At 42.9% G+C, this 18,708-nt stretch overlaps 1 protein-coding gene across 2 annotated transcripts in view; it reads left to right on the top strand.

The window, feature by feature from the left end:
• The window catches only part of LOC105423587 (neural cell adhesion molecule 2), a 236,300-nt gene that overhangs the window by 42,405 nt on the left and 175,187 nt on the right, over positions 1 to 18,708 (top strand). The window contains exon 1 of one of the 2 annotated variants that reach the window (XM_089080842.1): positions 1,051 to 2,151. The exons of the other annotated variant lie outside the window; for it this stretch is intronic. Coding sequence (XP_088936968.1) covers positions 2,028 to 2,151 — 124 coding nt within the window. The 5' untranslated portion in view covers positions 1,051 to 2,027. Of the gene's footprint in view, positions 1 to 1,050; positions 2,152 to 18,708 lie in introns of those variants that run through there. 2 annotated transcript variants of the gene reach the window in all.

Genomic DNA, 18,708 nt, shown 5'->3' with positions numbered 1-18,708 from the left:
GTCTGGGAATTATACATATGTGTCGTATTTCTAATTAAAAACGACACAGCTTCGATGATCTGTCATTTCTTCTCGTGTGTGGACATCCAATCAGGATATTTCTTCTCTTGGCAATTTCGAAAAAGCAGATAAATAAATAGAGAGTTCTCTGTTACGCGCAGCATAGACGGATTGTAAGGACCAAAAAAAAACTATAGTTACATCCACGTTTTTTTATAATTCCTCCATCGCCGTTGACTTCTTATTCAACTTCAAATGACATTTCAAATTTACACGTTCAAAATCATCTGAGCTTTATCCTTTCATTCAAATTCATCTACTGTCCATCATATCACTCAACCTTCTAACACAAGCGTTCCCTTCGACTTAAGTCGAGGGAAAGGGATTTATGGAAAGTGATTGCGTGACTCAAAGACAAAAGGACCGTAAGAGAAGAGCCGTCTTATTTTAGAGCAAATATTGTTAAGTATATAATTTATAATACTAAGAATCTTTATAATATCACAATGGAGTGTAACAGATTAAGTATTTTAATATAAAGTGAACCTAGATAATACACTTAAAAAAAGTTCAAAAAAATACCATCGTCGATGAGTTTCAAGTGTAATTTTGAAGAAACCATCGGAGTAAACTCATCTGATCGGGCATGACACAAATCGTAGGGAAAAAATTGACTGCCTTAATTGCGTTAGAAGAAAGTGAGAGGGAGAAGAGGCAGAGGGACAGTAACGAACTTCCGTGACGAGTGCAACCGGCAGTAGCGGCCACGGCGAAGAGGAAGCGGCGCGTGCGGATACGCCGCGGAGAGCAGAGGCGGAAAGAGAGACACCGGTCTCTCGCGTTCAATACGCATGCGAGGTAAAGCGTGTGCGCGGGCGCGTACAACACGGGCCTCTTTTCGATCGACGGTGTCGGTGGCAGCAGCAACGGTGGTGGCGGCGACGGCGGTGGTGGTAGCGACGGCGACGACGACGGCGGCGACGACCCCGCGACGTCGACGTCGGCTGACGGCGGTGGTGGTGGTGGTGGTGGTGGCGGCGGCGGCGGTGGAGGCGGAAACGACGCGTCGGTGGCGGCACCAGCGGTGGCCGCAGCAGGTGAACGGCGGTGTGCGGCGGCCGCATACGGTTCGGCCCGATACAGTCGTGGAGGGAGTGCGAAATCACGCTGACGCTGTGAGTGGCGCGCATCACGTCGTCGTGCTTGAAACGCTGGAACGTGCCGATCGAACGTGTCATCGAGGACGCGAGTGAACGCCGCGTAAAAAAAAAAAAGGAGGAAAAGTTACCCCTAGGTCGAGGAGTAAAAAAGTTGCCAAAGGTCTTCCAAAGAGGTGATAAGAGAATCGACAGTGAGAGAAACTTGGATAAAGCGCGAAAAAAGAAAAACAAACGAGAGTGTCGACGCGACGAGGGAAAAAGTTGTGTAGGAAGAAGGAACAAAGTGTTGGTCAACAGAGGCAGGAAAAGGGTGTAAAAAAGTGCGAAGGGATATTTCAAGGAGTACCGGAGAGGCGCGTGGCACACTGGATACGATAGATCAACGATGTGATCTCGCGACGAGGAATTGTCGCGCGGTACGTTGACCGCGCGCGATCGCTTCGATTCTCGTAATCTCGCGATCCATCATCCGATCTTCGAGGAGAGCTTTCGCAAGTTCGGTGGTCCAGCGCAGGCTAAAAATATATTAACGCCGTGTGTTCGCTTGCGACTCGTCGCGGAGAGCCGTCGACCTCAGTAGTGCTCTCGCGCGGGATCCGTCCGGGTTGTTACCGGTCCTTCATCACCCGCTTTCGGAAATCCGCCTTGAGAAGGAGGAGGATGCGCGGATATCGCGCGCGAGATAATCGGCAAACTCGCCACCCGAGTGCCAGACTTGATTAAAGCTCCTCGGAGGAGGGAAGGTGGTATATCCGCCGTTGGATCAGTGTGCGTTCAGACAGTGCGGGTGAATGTACGTCGACGACGTTCCCTGGTGATCGGTGTTGCTATGATCGTGCCGCGTTGGTCCCGTCACGTGGAACGATCATGATTTACTTTAGGCCGCACGACGGTAGGAGTCTACGGTACAACGCGAACGCGAGACACTTGAACGTGCTCGTCGTGCCGCTCTTTCCGCTCTGGATTATCGGCGCGTTCTGCGTGAAGGACAGTAAGTGGCTGTTGAATTTTGTTGTTGTATTTTATCGTATTTGCGCAAGAGCTTTCGAGGATGTCGAACAGCGGATGTCGGCCTGATCCTCGCTTTTCGGAGTTTTCGCTCCGATCATTTCCAGCTACCTGCTTATCAAACGTGAACGAGATAGAGAAGTTCTGCGGAGCGGAAGTTTAATGAGTGGTTTAAATAAGTCCTCTGTTCTTATGAAATTTATTTTCATAAGTTCGACTTGCGCCTAATATAATATGCCTGATAATTAAATCTAATATAAAGAAGGTGTACTCATTAAACGTATTTCAGCGATAAAGAAGCAACTGGAGCAATAAGATAACTCTATAATATTTTAATAAAGAATTATTACGAAACATTCTTTACATATCAAAACTTACATATTCCTAGGCACACAAAAATTAACAAAAATTACATATATTAATACAAATTACGTTTATATTATGTTTGACGTTATGCTAAACGTTGAATTGAAAATCGTCTGAGAAATATTTCATGCGTTCGTGAATTTCACGCAAACGCGCGCTTTCGGAATAGATCCTATTACGTAACTCTTTCTATTATCTTTAATTACGGACGTGCGAACGACCGAGTAGCATTATGACGATCCCAACCCGGACGCGGCTTATAACGAATATTTTAACACTGATGGATCAAAGGCGATTCCTCTCTTTGACGGGTCGTTTCGGACGCTGCTTTCGGAACCAAGCGGCCCGTCAATGGTCCGGTGTTTGCATATTGGTGACACTGCGGCTCGTTTACCGCCACTTACTTCACCGCCCCCGTCGGTCATCCGCAAATACGGCTGCGAGACATACGTTGCCGAGCGTTGCCCTCGTTTGCGTTGTCGAAAACTCCCCCTTCGAAAATCTCTGGAAGATGATACGGCCTCGGCTCCGTCATTACGCGAGATGGAATGGCTCGGGTGAGAGGCGAAGGTGAAAAAGAGATTCGCCGAATAACGGGAGCGTCGCGTAACGAATTGCCGGCCGAGACGCAGCAATTCCGACGAATGCGACGAGCCAAGTTTGACGAGCGCACGGATCTATGTCAAATCAAACTTTGCTCTTTGACACGCGACTCTATTGTCCCGCGGATAAGGGAAGTCGGAGGGGGCGAATTCCCGTCTTAATCCCGGCTCGACGGAGATGGTCTCGCGTTTCTCGCGATGCGTTTCAGTTCTATTCGTCGTCATCGAAGGTGCAACGCTTGTCGCACGTGACGCAAGATCGATCGAATGATTATCGTACCTGACCGCAAAGAATCTCTGGTTCTCTCTCTCGCATTATCGCAGTAATAATGTGGAGAAGGAACTTCCCTTGGTAGAGTTTTTCATTAGAATGAAAGACATTAGCGCGTTCCATAGTACGCGACGGAAATGTTAATAACGTCAAAGCGTGGTCGAGGGAGCTGCTTGAAAGACTCGCTAGATCGTCGTGATAATCTTAAGGACTTCGTCATTCAGATTTCCTCTACTGTATAATTTCAATTGGCGATTTAGAAATGTCGAAAGTTAATCAAGATTTATTTAATGTAAAATTCTTATTTAATACAAAATGTTTTTTTCGTCCATTTGTCGTCGAAAGAGAAATGTTCTCTTAGATTACTTAATACAGCAATAACAATATTTTTAAAAAGACATCTATAAAATGTTTTTATAATTTATAAGAATTGATATCGATTAAATTAATTATCTAAATTTTAAGAAAATTTTATTACAAAGAGAAATGGAGATACCTTTCAGTTAAAGAGATTTAAAGACAAGATATACGTTATAAATGAAAGCGTTATCTGACTAACTAGATTGCAATTAATTTCCGGTCAAAGTTGTGTCATTTGCGCACGTACGCATACTTAGATCGCGTCAAAGACACAAGCGTTTGCCACGAATCTCTGATTAATTGAACAGAGGTGGTACGAGGAAGACCGTAGTCGGCTTTTGGTGAAATGTTAGATTCTCGCATGCGAGGATGACCGGATGGACGATTGGCTTTCCATAGTTAGTATTCAACCGATTTCTCCATCCGAATATAAGCGGACACCGTTGCTTCTTACAAAGGAGCGCGAACATCGCTGTTTGCGGGAGATGTTCCGTTTTAGCGAACGGGCTGAAAATAAACAACTGCAACGAAGCGCGGAACTTTGAAGAATCGAGGAAATCTCGTTTCGATGTTCGTGATCGAATATTTAATCTCTATTCGATTCTCCTCGTCGACGCGAAAAATATTGAGGCTTGCTCCGAATTACTCATGGCAAGACACATGCCATGTGTCAGAAATTATTTACAATAGTATATATTTTAATTATACAAATTAGATAAATAGTTATCGAAAAAAAATGTTCTTTTTTTTTATTTTAAGCAATGTTCCAGTCGAATTTGCAGAGAAAACTCCTCAATTCTAAATCTCGATTTTAGCCTGAAAGATATTTTACGATCGAGCAATTTTGGTTAAAGCCTCACCTATCCGATTGAACTTTTCGTAACAAAAGCTTGTAAAGTATAAATTATTCACCTCTTCTATTGTTATTATTTCGAGAGAGTATCAAATACTATTTGCAGAGACCGATTCTGTTATCCATCGTAGTTAAATGATTTTATCCGAGATTATATGTTAGTGTCAATCAACCAACAAAACAACGAATTATTTCTATTCGATAATAGTGAGTCAGTGTATCTACCGTTAATTAGTTCTGTCATGCTTAATGATTGGCCTCGTTGATTCGCAATACCTATAATGCACGTGTAAACGTGCATCAAAGCATATTCCGCACGCGTTAATATCCCCCCACGTCGTGGCGAGCGATAAATTCGGCCGGGCTTATTTACCGCCCGGTGGTGATTAATTCCAGGGCGGATCGAAATTTGCTGAAATGGCAACAGGGGCCTCCCCCGTCCCCTCCCCGTCCCGTTTTGTCATAAGTCAAAAAGTTACGACAAGCCGCGCTACACGTTTATCATCGCTAACGGTTCTCGCAACTCATCATACAGACGGATCACGTCACGGCGTCATGCCGGGAGTTATAGTGTTTCCAACAGTGGCGGAGAGCAGTAACAGAAGCGGAGCAGAGTTCATCCTCTCGACAAACAGATTCTCATCCGGCGACTGCCGTGCGCAAGGGGCCGAATTTTAAAGCGAGCTTACCTCGCCGCCGGGTCAAATACGGGCGACGTAAGGCCGATCCTCCGTTTAACGTCGCGCTGAAAGAACGCTTTCTAAAACACTTTCGGCGAATCTCGTACGTGCCTGAGAACACCGGCCAGCTCGATGATCGATAGTTCTCGCGCGTGCAGCGGTGTTCCTCCGTTCTTACGCTCTAATTCTACGCTAAAATGCTTCCACTTCCACGCAGTGGGTTTTTCGCCGCTGCGCTTTTCGTCTTGTAATTCCTTAGCCCGGACGTGCGGCAGTATATTTTATATATATAGTTTGTATTATATTTTTCGCACGACTTACCGTCCTAATTTGTTTCCGCGATGCACTTGATATATCGATGCCCGAAAGCAAGAATAAAAGTAATATAGAGTATGTAGATTGATGTAGCCTGGCTAGCGGGGCTGATATTAAAGCCGAAATGCCGTTTTTGCCACATGTACCGAATTGTTTTGTGAACATCGTTTATATGAAATTTTCGATTCTGTTTTTAGAGAGCAATAGTACGGTTCTGTATATTGCTTTTTTTGCACAATATAAAACAAGATGAATATCGAGCTTTTTCGTAATCGCTCAATACGATTATCGATGTCATTGTCTCTTTACATGATACGCGTTTTTTGTTGCGCATGATGACAAAATAAATGGTTAATTTATTTAAATTACACCTGGGTGCGTACCTGGATATACCTGTCAATCACGTTTACATTTGAAAAGGAGGTATACACGCGTCACTTAACGTATATACAAGGTTGAACAAGCTTGTGAAATTTCACGGCGTAAGGACAGTCGTACAAATAAAACTTTCGCGTAAAAATATGAAAGGTAGGTTTTTTACGTTTATACAGCAACATTTATACGTAGCACGTAGGAATTCTTATAAAATTCTTCTCAGAAGTTCGAATTGTGTGTACTTTCTCTCAGTGTAGAAAGGGACATTTAATGGAGCACGAGATTAAGAGATCGTATCGAAAATATCGGAAAATCGAAAATATCTTTGACGGACGATTGCATTATCGACATGGCGGTCGGCTGTTAATCGAGCACCCGTCGCTTGCTGTTCTTTCGGATGAAGTATGAGACGTTCCGTTTTCGCGTGTTCCGGTCGCGACGATAAGTTCTGCGGACAGTGGGCATTTCCAACACTTCACGGGACCTCAGAGGGACTTTCGTCCGTTGGAACAGTTTCGCCGGCCTCTCCGTGGGATTTGCGCGGATCAAGACCAATCTCCCTTGAATTTTAATGACGGTAGCCAGACGAGCGCCCGCGATGCGAACACATCGCCCATACGTATACATCGCCGTATACGTGCGATTTTAAACGTGTGCGGCTTGACTGACTCTCATACGTCAGTCATATATACTTTACTTCGTTCTTTTTACGGGCGCGAGATACTTCGGGGAGCGTAGTTGCGATTGTGGATCGCTGTCATTTTATACTGTACGTAAAACGATACGTAGACGCTCGAGGCGGAACACTTTATCTCCTACGTGCGCGCTGAAACGCAACTTTTACGTTTTTCGCCGGGATTATTAGCCCACTGCGTCAGCGCTTTTAATTCTCACGCCTGAATCAAAGCGGGCCGTGTCCTCTGAAATTAAACTCGTGAGCTACCGTTGTCGGAGGATACATTAAAAATGAGAGCGGTGTAATGCAATGAGAGGAGAACGGGTGGGAGTATTAACGTTTTTTTTAATGCGTAGGTATCGCGTAGCACGTAGCCGAGATATTTCAGCCAGCTAATTGACACATACGCCAAATTCCTGTTTCATATGTGGATGAAAAATGGTAAATTGACATTAACGTCGTATATCGAGTTCCGCTCTCAATTAGTAGGGGAAAACTTTTTCAGTTTTACATATAAAATTCGCTCAAATTGATTTTCGCTGACGTTGACAGGCCAATTACTATTGTTGTCGATATTTGATCATACTATCATTTTTCTGGTTGAAAATTGCATTGTACGATTCGCGTAGAGTGCGATTGCTATCAATAGAGGTTATTATTAGACATTCGGTGTTTCGAAGTGCCGTGTATTGAAATTATCGGTGAAAACAATCACGGCGATCTCTCGCGGCGATAGTTTCAACATGGAATTTATTTCCTCTTTCCCAAAGCGATGACATAAGACGTCTGATTGCATCACTGCGAATTACGGCTGGCTCGCGTCGCGCATGTAAAACGTGGAAGTCGATTAATCGATCTCATGCATATCGGCGACGGTGGTGAGAAAACTGTCAAGTTGAAACGTTATCACTGTCAGCCGCAGTGGCCATAAAAATTAGTTTTATACGGAATTATCGATTTTCCATTGTAACACGGACGCGCGACATCTTTATTACGATAAGGACCCCCTCGCTCGCGGCCGGAGTTATGGGCGTAAAAAATTGTTTAAGCCCCTCGTGTGTCACATGGGACAAAATTCACGCGCCCCGTTATTCTTATTGCGCTTCTGGCTCATTGAAATTCAATGCAAGTCTCCGAATTGCGCGGCATAGCGAATAGCAAACGCTCCAGCCGCGTTCTCGCGCTCTCGCACGTTTACAACGTAAAATATTAAAATTATCATTCTTATCGTACGAAACGATAGACAAATTTTCTTCCCGGCCTCGCTCGTAATACGCCAGTCAGAGATACTCCTGTATCTTGAAACAATATCGTGGATTAATTATCGTACACACACACGCGCAGCGCGTATCCGCTGATCAAAAGGGTCAATTATGCGGCCGACATTGAAATGTCTTTCGCATACCTGCATGCATTTTGCATCCTCCGGCTCAATATGCATTTAACTGTGACACGGAGTACCCTTATAAATCGGCCTAAAGGCCTCGTTCCTCGCGTGCGCTAAACGTGGCTAATGGATTGGATCGGGGTGTGATATCGGGGGCTGCACGTCGAATGCCGCTGATATCGAATTTGCGTGCGCCGTGTGACACCTAGGTCGATTAATCGACACCGTGTACGACACCGCCGGCGACAACGTTGCCCGGTTTTACGATCAGCCCAGGCCTCGCCGGGCCCGCCTTTACTGGCAAATATCTTAGGCGCGCTCTGGATGCACATCCACGCCACGTTGGTGTCGTCACAGCTGCGTTAATCGCGAACGTGACAACGGTCGGATAATTTCTCGCCCCGCGATATGGCGGGCGTTAGCGTGGTACGTAGTGGTAACGCGCGAAGCCGAGGGCGACATTCGGTTCCCGGATGATACGATCGCTCGTGTCGTTTTCCTATCCTTTACGAGGCCGCTTGCCATAACCGCACGAACGATTTCGAAATCGGAACACCGTGGTCTCTTCCAAGCTGCCGAGATATCAAGCCGAGACAATTCTCTCGGTGCCAGACGCGCCCGTCGTAGCGAATACGCTTCGCGCAATCGTGTAACTTCCACGGGCGTTCTCCCGGCGGCGGATTCCGCCAATCGTTCGCTAATAAATTTCACGACTGCTTATATAGCATTACCGGGAGAGACAACGGCGATAATGCAAATGGGCCTCGAACTGTGAATCGCCTGTCAGTATATCGCGAAACATTATTAAATCCCCCCGCGTCGAGAGCGGGCACTCCCCCGTCCCCTAACTTTCGATAACTTCGTTTAAAACTCCGTAATCGTTTAATGCCTGTGTTATCTGCTGGTTGAGTTGATATACTTTCTCGAATGGACGCTCGCTGGCTATCTATTCGACGATTGTCGAAGTTGATCGAGCTCGGAGCGATGCACGTCACGCGGCGCGAACGCGGTTATTACGGTTTATGAAAGAAATGAACGTCATGAACGTTATATCGTGGATAATTATAGACGTCTATGAAAATTAGGGATTATTCCGAAACTTTAGTGTTGCGTTGCGCTTAATATTCCTGCGATAACCATTGCGGAAAACATATTCGTTTCGGTCGGAGCAGCACCGAGATGTTTTTCGCAGTTACAAGGCATTAAATTCAAGCTGATGGAATCGTCCGCCGTAACAAGAACGCTGCCGGCTTTGCAATTAAGCGAATTAACCTGTAACATGTCGTGGGAAAACTAAGTTCTGCGTGCGCGTTACGCGCTTGATTGTTAGTATGCGATAATTTCGTTTTGGCAACCTCAATAATTGTAACAACCGTTCTCTACGCATTAATGTCTTTTATAGTTGAGTAAAGTACTTGCTGTCATAGAATAGAACGGTTTTGAAATTAACTCGTAATACGACGAGAAATCCAATAAGTTCTCATCGACGCGCGCGACTACTCTCGTCGAGTTCTTCACTACTCGGCAATTTCATTTAAACAATCGTAGCTTCATCTCTGCGCTGGATAATTCCCGCAATGCGCCGGCAATTCTTTGTAATTTTATAAAATCTATCTAACTGTAATTTTATTTTATTGACAACGCGATAACTTTTTAGCCTTATTCCGTTATATAGCCAAATAATACATAAGCCAAATTATTTAATAGAATCAATATACTGATAAAAATATTTATTTCTAACATCGTGAAATTTTCAGAGTGAAACAGTCGTTATCGAATGTGTTAAGTGGTGATTAAATGTCAATAATTTATCGCGTGCGATACCTATATCTATACATCTATTAATATATATTGCGTCAAAGTTATGAAGAGAGAGTGAGAGGAGAGAGAGAGAGAGAGAGAGAGAGAGAGAGAGAGAGGGGGGGGGGGGAAGGAAACGAGAGAGTAGGTAACGACGACATGGAGTATCGCGTAATTGGAACATAATTGGTATCGAAACGTGCCGTGCAACACACGGACTTCTATCAAACGTATAAAATCCTGCCAATACACTTTATTGCTCGTTAATTATTATACGTAATTAGTGGACGTTTGGGGAAAATGTTGTATGAGCAGTTAACGATTTCGCGACTTATACGACCTTCCTTGTACATGCATGTATCGTGTATTTATAATTATCATGTCTCGGCATGTTTGCACTGATACGCCCAATTAAATCACGTATGATCATTCGATAAGAATTGGATTACCGCGAGAATTATTATACGGATCTTATCATCGTTAATGATTGAACGTAATCAAGTTGCGTGCCATAGAAGGTATAATTATCCTTTAAAAAGAAAAAAGGACGAATATTTTTTTTAACGTGCCGATAGAGCGTTACGAGCGCAATCCGACTCTTGGCATCTTCATTCATCCATCAGCAACTTTTCATAAAACAATGCCCCTCGTGCTTACTCGTGAGAGCGCTCTTAGCTGAAAGCCCCCCCCCCCCCCCCCTTAATCGCCGGATATAAAAGCAGGCCTAAACAGTTTGCGCAGGCACGTTGTAATCGTTGCTAATTTAGTGGGCGCCGTCAAGCGATGAATATTATACGTCTGGCTGTGATCCAAACCTGGCGACTGTGCACGCGATTATCCGCGACGACCACGATGTTTGAACTATGAGAAATTCATTTTCCATAGCGTAAATGCTCGTAAGGGACATAAAATGTAAAGTGCATGGAATAGAATTTAACAAAACATAAAGGAAATTACTGATATAGAATTAAGCTCATTCTACACTCTTGATCTTGTATCATGATCGCATATCTCTTCAAGGTTTTTTTTTTTTAAATAAAAGAGATATTATGCGATACAAGATTAAAAGTATTTGATTATTTATTTTTTTTATCCATTAATTATATTTACCTTTTATTTGATTTGACTTTCTTACACGGATTTGTTAGCACGAGTTTATTAATGTCTTCGTTATATATCGAACATGTTTTATTCTTTTTTTCTTATATGTTATTTTTTTATATCTCCTTACGTTTCCCGTCGTGACAGCTACGCTTCTGTCGAGTAGTCTGGGTCAACGATTATACGTAGTCTCTCGGGACGTGAAAATATCCGTCGAAATATATTTACTTCCTCTTATCCATTTATTCGGGTGCTTTAGTCACCCAATTGCTCCCGTGACACAAGAGAAGTGAGCGAGTTTGCCACTTAGGGGCAAACGACGACACGAGACGACCTAAGGCGGTATGTTATCGATACTCTCGCAATCTCTGGCCTATATATTCGCCTACCTTGGAATCGGCAGAGCCCAGAGAATTAAAGGTAGCGAGAATTTACGAACGGTATAATCAATTACGTGTGCTATTGCGCAACAATGTACTCGCCATAAAATTACGCTAGAGTGTTTTATTTCGCGATGTGCATTGTACGAATGTTTCTATAGAAGTATTTCTATGGGCGAAGCATTTCTATAGGTTTTATGCTATTATTTTAAGTGAGGAAGAATAAAGAAAAAAAAATGTGAGGAAGAAAAAGAGAAAAAAATAATACATTATAATAATATGTAATAATACATATTTTATATAAAAAGGAGAATTTATAAAATTATATGTAAAGATTTACCTTATTGTGCATTATACGGGATCTTTTGTATCTTTTATATTTATTACCGTACGATTCAATATTAAAATGAAAATATTATATTTAAAAATGAAATATATTAATGCGATTACATTTTATATAGGTAACAATAGAAATTTGCTGCTTTATTGCAATCGATTGTTTTATGAAAATATACAAGGGATAATATACGACTCACACATATTACTATTGCTCACTATTTCCACGGTTCGCGAAAAGCGTATGGAATCGTCGTAACTCGCCATTCGATCTGGAATCTCGGAAGGCTTACAGCTCATACTCGATGTCAGTCGCATCTCCTTTATCTCTCATCCGAGAGATCGCAAGTTCCCCGGCGATGGGGTCACGTTGCGACCCGCATTGCCGATAAGCCGCCGATAATTCCAATCAGTCGCTTCGGGGAAAGCGTCGACCGACGATTCCTCACCGTCAGCCGCGCACACACGGTCGTTCAATGACCCGATGGTATTATTCGGGCGGGCTTCGTCACGCGAGGGAAAAGCGCTGTGTCTCGCCATCAACCCTAATCTTGGCAATCTTCATATCCTCTAAGCACTCGAGAAGTCGGGACCGGAGCCCACGAAAGGTGCTTAGTCGACTGATGCCGCTATCGCGTTACAGATTGCGACGACGCGTTATATTAGTCTGGAGTGTCCTTAAGCCAACCTTTATCCGCATCCTGAAGGGCGTAAATTACGGATAAGAAGGATACGTACGGGGCTGCTAGGGTGTACGAATTATTGTTGCGTCGTTCCCCCTTTACGAGCGTAATACGCTTCCCGGCGCGTCGCGTCGCGTCGTTTTCGACATTACTTCGACGAAACTTTTCGAAATCGCTTCCGCAACGTTCGATGAGAATCGCCTCTTGGGTCGTAAAACGTTATTGAATCTTCGGGCCTCTTCGAGCACCTCGATGCTTTATGATGAGGCGACGAGCTGAGAATGACGTCGTGCACTCTGAAAAAAAGATTGTAGTCGGTTCGATCAAAGTCTATTAAAAAAAAATTTTGATTTAAAAAATTGTGTGATTCCTAACGTACGTTACACCTCAATGTCGGAAAAATCTCTCGAAATCGTTTCTGCAATGCTGAATGTGAGTCGTCTTCTCAGATCGTAAAACCTTATTCAATCTTCGAAGCTTTTCGAGCACGTTGAAGCTCAGCAAGTCGACTGTAAAATAGATACATTCAACACAAGAGCGTTCGGTTTAACAAAAGGATTTTGTTAACTCGTAGAATATCAGAGGGAGTTTTGTGTACACCAATAGATCAATAAATTTTCTCACGCCGTATGACAAGCGCGAACGTTTATGCAATAATCTGACGCGAAACAAAGTATAAACCGTAAGGAAATATGCGGAAAAGCGAGAGTATATCTCGCGACAATAGACAAACGAATCAACGTATAATAAAAGTGTAATTTATCGCTTCTCGATAAATCCCACCACCGCACGTATGTCACGCGTATTTCGAAATCTCAAATCTCTCGCAGCTTATTGTTTCCCGCGATTCGTATTTGCTCTAATTAATCGTCCAGATCTAACGATCACCATTTCGCGCGAAATCAGTCGGTGGAAGTTTCTAAGCAACCTGCAATTACATAAGCGCGAGGATGGATATACGAGGATTCGGATGTAGGGGCATCAACGCCCGGTATAATTAATAGAAGTACGGAATTGCCAGTTAGCACGCGACCAATCTGCCTTAACAAGCACGCGCATTACGATAATAGTCCCGCCTGAAGTCTTAATGCGGCCTAAGTATTCCTCGGAGTTGGAGGGAGGGGGGGCGTAAAAGTTAGTAACCTAAGCAGAGTGTCGCTATTATTGCAACGGCGGCGTTACTCGCTCTGCCATTCCTCGGCTTGCGTACCTAATGAGCCGAGCGCATGTCTTCTACTTTCGATGAAAACCGAATTAGTCCGGCTACCGTCACCGCGCTGGCGCCGCCGCCGCGAACTCCCGCTACTCTCATTCAGCGGCGAACGACGAGTTCTGAAAGTGAATTTACGCGATCGCGAAGTTTCCGCGCGAGATTTCCGCGAGCGAAGGTCGCCGTAAGAAATCGCCGGGAAGAGTACTTACCGAGCTCCGGGAACCCGAGACAGCGGGCGCTTTACTACCCGCTACTTAGCTCAGCATCAACCCCCGGGGAAGACTTATTATAATAATTCATTTGTGTGTACGTCGGCGGTAATCGTGATAATTTCCATGAGTCGTTCTCGCAGTTTGCGACGTACGTAGAGAGGGATCGTTACGGATACGTGACGTTTTGCGCGATGACGCATTTCCGCGCCGCGCCATAAAAAACGATTTTAACCGTTGGGTGCGTTGAAAAAAATGTAGATAATTTCAATTTTCGTTGCAATAAAAATTAAATCCGCGCGAAATATCTATTTTTATTCCGTGGAAAAAAAAAGTATGCGCGCGGCTCAGTTTATAAATAAACGCAATTACGCAGGTTTATACTCGTTTACGGAGTAACTGGCCGCATCGGAACACCAGAGGTTATTCGACGAGCTGTTGACGGATTTACGGAACTGCGTTACTGTTTTGATATGGAAATTATTTCGCCGTGCATTTTCCTGGCCGAGTGCTAGACTTGCTGCCTTGCTGATTCGGTCCGCTGATTCGCTCCCCGTGAATTCCGTAAGCAGATTTATAGTCGTCGCAAAGTTAGCGACGCGACGTATCCGCCGCACCGGAAGTTGCCACAAAACATCATTAAGAACAATACTTACATTTTCAGCTGGAAATCCGCTGACTATAATTTGCGCCGCGAACGCGAATCTCCCCGCTGTATCCCGCTGTTGCCGCTGTTTGCCGACTGAAATGCAATTTGCGCTATATATGAAAATGTAATTGTAGATTCGAGGATTATCTACGTGCACGCGCGGAGCTGAGTTCGCTCGACAGTCCTGTTTTTCTGTCGCTCTCTCTCGCTCTCTCTCAGTACCGACTGTATTCCGCGTCTTGCAGCCCTGGGATAAGAATATAATCCCTGATGAGGCCCGGTAATGAATTTATTCGCCGAGAGCACGCGCGGAGCGGGAGATTGTCGAAATGCACGTCTCTACTTTCGATGGAAATCGAGTTAGTCCGCCACGGCGCACGCTCGCACATCGGAAGAGATAGCTCCGTTCGGTCACGAGTCCGCCAGTTTCTGCAAGTGAATTTGCGCAATCGCGAAGTTAGTCGAACGTTCTCCGAGAGTGGAAGAAATCGTTAAGGACCATGCTTAGCCTTTCGACGAACTTTGGCGACTTTCTTCGAAACTTTTTCGCAATCGAGTTAATTTCATACTCCAGGCGTGATCTCGGCCGCTTCGCGCGGTATTGCCGCTTCCATTATTAGTTAAAAGCAGATACGTATCGTGTTCGCGCGATTGTTAAAAAAAAAAAGTAATAACACAGCGTAAAAACAAAAGTTTTAAATGTACATTGTGAAAAAATTTAAATATAATATGTTTAATATACGTCAGCGGGATACTAACAAAATTTCATGAAATTATGATATTGCTTGTTATATTAATTTTCCATAATACAACGAAAATAAATATGGGTCATTTATTTAAATAATTTATTTTATAATAATTATTATAAATAGAAAATTAGGTTTCCTGTATGTTATGACTTTATAATGAATCATCTGCAAAATACGATTTATTTTCTGCAGTAAGTATTTTTTAAAAATAATGTTTATTAATTTAAATTAGTATAGTATACCAAAATGCTATATATTATATGAGAAGATATATTAATGTAAATTGTAAACGTTAATATATATATTGCATTGATTCACGTTTAACATTATTTTAACATAAAAAGCTGTCTTGCGCAACATCTTACGCAACAATTAATAGTGATATAATCCAATCGCCTATTGATGTCGGTGGAGGTCAAATTAGCAAGATCGTAACGGGCGATAAGATACCCTGCACAGGCATACGTGGTGTTTGAACAGCACGAGGACATCAGCTTGCATCTGTGAAGGCACCGGTTAAGTGGTGTGGAGTGAAATGTAAACGTCGCCATGGGTACTTCGAGATCGTTTGCACCTTGTGTACCTTGCTCTGCCTCACTTTAGAAGAGCAATCCTCCTCCTGTCACTCCTATAATATCATAGATGATACAATTGCTAGATTTATATAGATCTCTATATAGATCTCTATTATAGATCTCTGCAAAAGAACTTCCTTTGACAACAAGCATGTAAAATTATTGATATTCTATAGAAAGCAACCTTTCAACAGTGACATACTATTTATGTATTTCTCAATTTTTTTGTATTTGAAACTATCATTTTTCTGACATTTCGTAAATTTATTGTATTTGCAAAACTATGATTTTCCACGTTTTTCTATAAAAGTGAAAAAATGTTTGTAATCTTCTTCTTTAAGCAATTTGTTACCGGTATGACAAAATATGTGTGATGTACACGAAACTGCAAAAAGCTTTTATTTATGTCACTATATTCTTGACGTAACGTAATTAACGAAGCATGTTAGAAATGTTATTTAAAACACAGAAAGAAAATGGTTTTCTTTCTTCTTTAAGAGGTACAATTGTGCAATTTCTTTAAAAAAGAGCAAATAAATTTGTACATTTATTATACTTTTGAACTTTATTCGTTTGAATCACGCGAATCTAAGTTTAATAACCGCTGTTTTAAACGATAAATATGATACACGAGATTGTAAAGTCTTAGACGTACCGGCAGATACTCCATAAACTTTCCTCCGTGTAGATAGCAATTTTTTTCTCATTTCTCCACAACTTAAACGAGACGGTTAATAATGTTGCGTTTTATAGTGTATTATCTCACATCTATTTACAAAATAACGAATTACATATTTTCCATTCGTATTAACATATTCTCGTTGCAATTATTTACATATTTGCAAAACGAAAAAAGTCAATAGAATATAAAATAATTTTGATTATCATTTGGTGATTTAGAAAAGCAAGTTTATGATAAAAATAATATTTTCTTCTAGAATATTCGGATAATTATTTATAAGATTGAAGATAGAAATAACCTTTTTAAATCGAAGAAGAATTAAAAGTCATGTTAGCAAAAAGAATTTGTCATGGATGAGGAGAGAATGGCCCATGTGGCGTGAAGCACACGGTGGCTGACCAGTAGCAGTAGTGACTGTTACTACTTGCCGGGTGCAAGGACCTTTGCCGAGTAGCTAACTCAACGAAAGGCCAGACGCGCTCGACACCGCGCCCGACCGTGGGCGGTGTTTGTCGGCGGTCTAACGACATGGACTTTAACCTGCAAACGCTATATAGCTATATAGATGATGTCGAGCGTAATGTAAACCTTGTGACGGCTGTCGTTTTCGACGTCGTTTTCCTCTCAATCGTCGTCGTTTCCGACGAGGTGATGCTTCTGCGACGAGTCCGTGGCGAGGACATTGACATCGCGATTCGCGTCTTCGAAAGTCCGGAACGTAAATTGCGCGAGTTGACGGTACCCTCTTTTAGAACGTGAACGTATTCTGACGGCAAAAAACGCGCACGTGCGGAGCATCGTATTTCCTACGCCCGACGTCGCCGTTAAAACCAGCAGCCCCCGTCGAGTCGAGTCAAGTCGGGCGCAGCGTCACTCGACTTGGGGGCGTGCACCTATGTAAATCATCGCTCGCTCTTGGCGATAAAACCTTGGTCGAGCAAGAGCTGTAATTATCGTCGGCGATATCGCGATTCTTATGTTGTACCAATGAGCGATTGTTACTTGATAAATAGGTGACGAAGCGTAAACCAAAATTAGAATAATTACAGCATTGATTGCGATAGAAGTATGTCTTTATAACATTTCTTAAAAATACAAGATTATTAACTATTTTCTCATGTTCTAATTTTACTTTAAATAAACGCTTGTAATTGAGCGTTTTATTCATTTATTATTAGAATTAATCGATCGAATATATTTTGCGGTATATTAGGGTCAGTTATTTCGATTGAGAATGAAGTTTAAATGATTTATATTTCTAGTCAACTAGAAGAATAATTAATTATTTAAGGTTTAATTAGGAAGAGTTAATTACAGGCGATGACTATGACAATGAATTCAACGTTTGGCGCGAGTTCTCTCTCTCTTTCTCTCTCTCTCTCTCTCTCTCTCTCTCTCTCTCTCTCTGATTTCTGCAAACAGCCCCGTCACTTGCAGTAACGCCGACCCGATGATACACAAAAGAGAGAAGACGGGAGACGTTAAAAGAGACGGTACCGCGCGCGACGTAATTAGCATCTAGAATTACATAACGTTTCTGCATCTCGCTCTATTGTCATAGTCAAGCCAAACGAACGCGCATCACAAAGGACGCGGCGGAAAGGCGCGTGGAAAGAGCAGAAGGAATGCCGGGTGTCTCGGCAAGAGAAAGATGGGGAAATATGCAGAGACGCGCGAGATGACGCAAGAGAATTCCGCGAGGTAAGTCTCGCAGGGTATAACGCATTCTATGGGACTCGGAAGCAATGGACGCAGTGGAGTAACTAACAACCCCGTCGGTTGGTCGGCGGAGATGAGATACGAAAGACGGGAGATAATAAGAAAAAAAAAAGGAGGAAAAAAAGATAAATTGCTATATATTCCGAGATATTATATATATTCCGTATTATTGTTATAAAGACACCCTCTGTACTTAATGTATTTATCGCATTTGTTATAATATGAAGTATACGTCTATATTGTTGTTGTTAAAGTTACAGTTCTCACGAAGGTAAACGGCAAAATGATGGAGATCTTACGGTTGTCTGGAAAAAAAAAAAAAAAAAAAAAAACAGATGAACGGCCTTGTTTTTAAGTTACTCTGCGAACGGAGCCATTAAATGTACGTTGCATCACCGAACGCGCCGTTCGCGCAAAGTAGCCGTTGCGCAAGCGGAGAGCGAAAGAATATTGTACGCCAATGTTGCGTCTGCCGTTGATCACGTCATCTTAATGTCCGTGGTGCATGTGTTCCGGTTTGTGCACGGTCACGTTTCGGGACAAGCCGCGTGTTAAAACT

Source organism: Pogonomyrmex barbatus, unplaced genomic scaffold, assembly GCF_055798465.1.
Source record: "Pogonomyrmex barbatus isolate J1 unplaced genomic scaffold, ASM5579846v1 scaffold4, whole genome shotgun sequence".
In the NCBI taxonomy this organism is placed as follows: domain Eukaryota; kingdom Metazoa; phylum Arthropoda; class Insecta; order Hymenoptera; family Formicidae; genus Pogonomyrmex; species Pogonomyrmex barbatus.
Note: the sequence above shows the minus strand (reverse complement) of the source record. Positions and strands in the feature narration are given on the sequence as shown.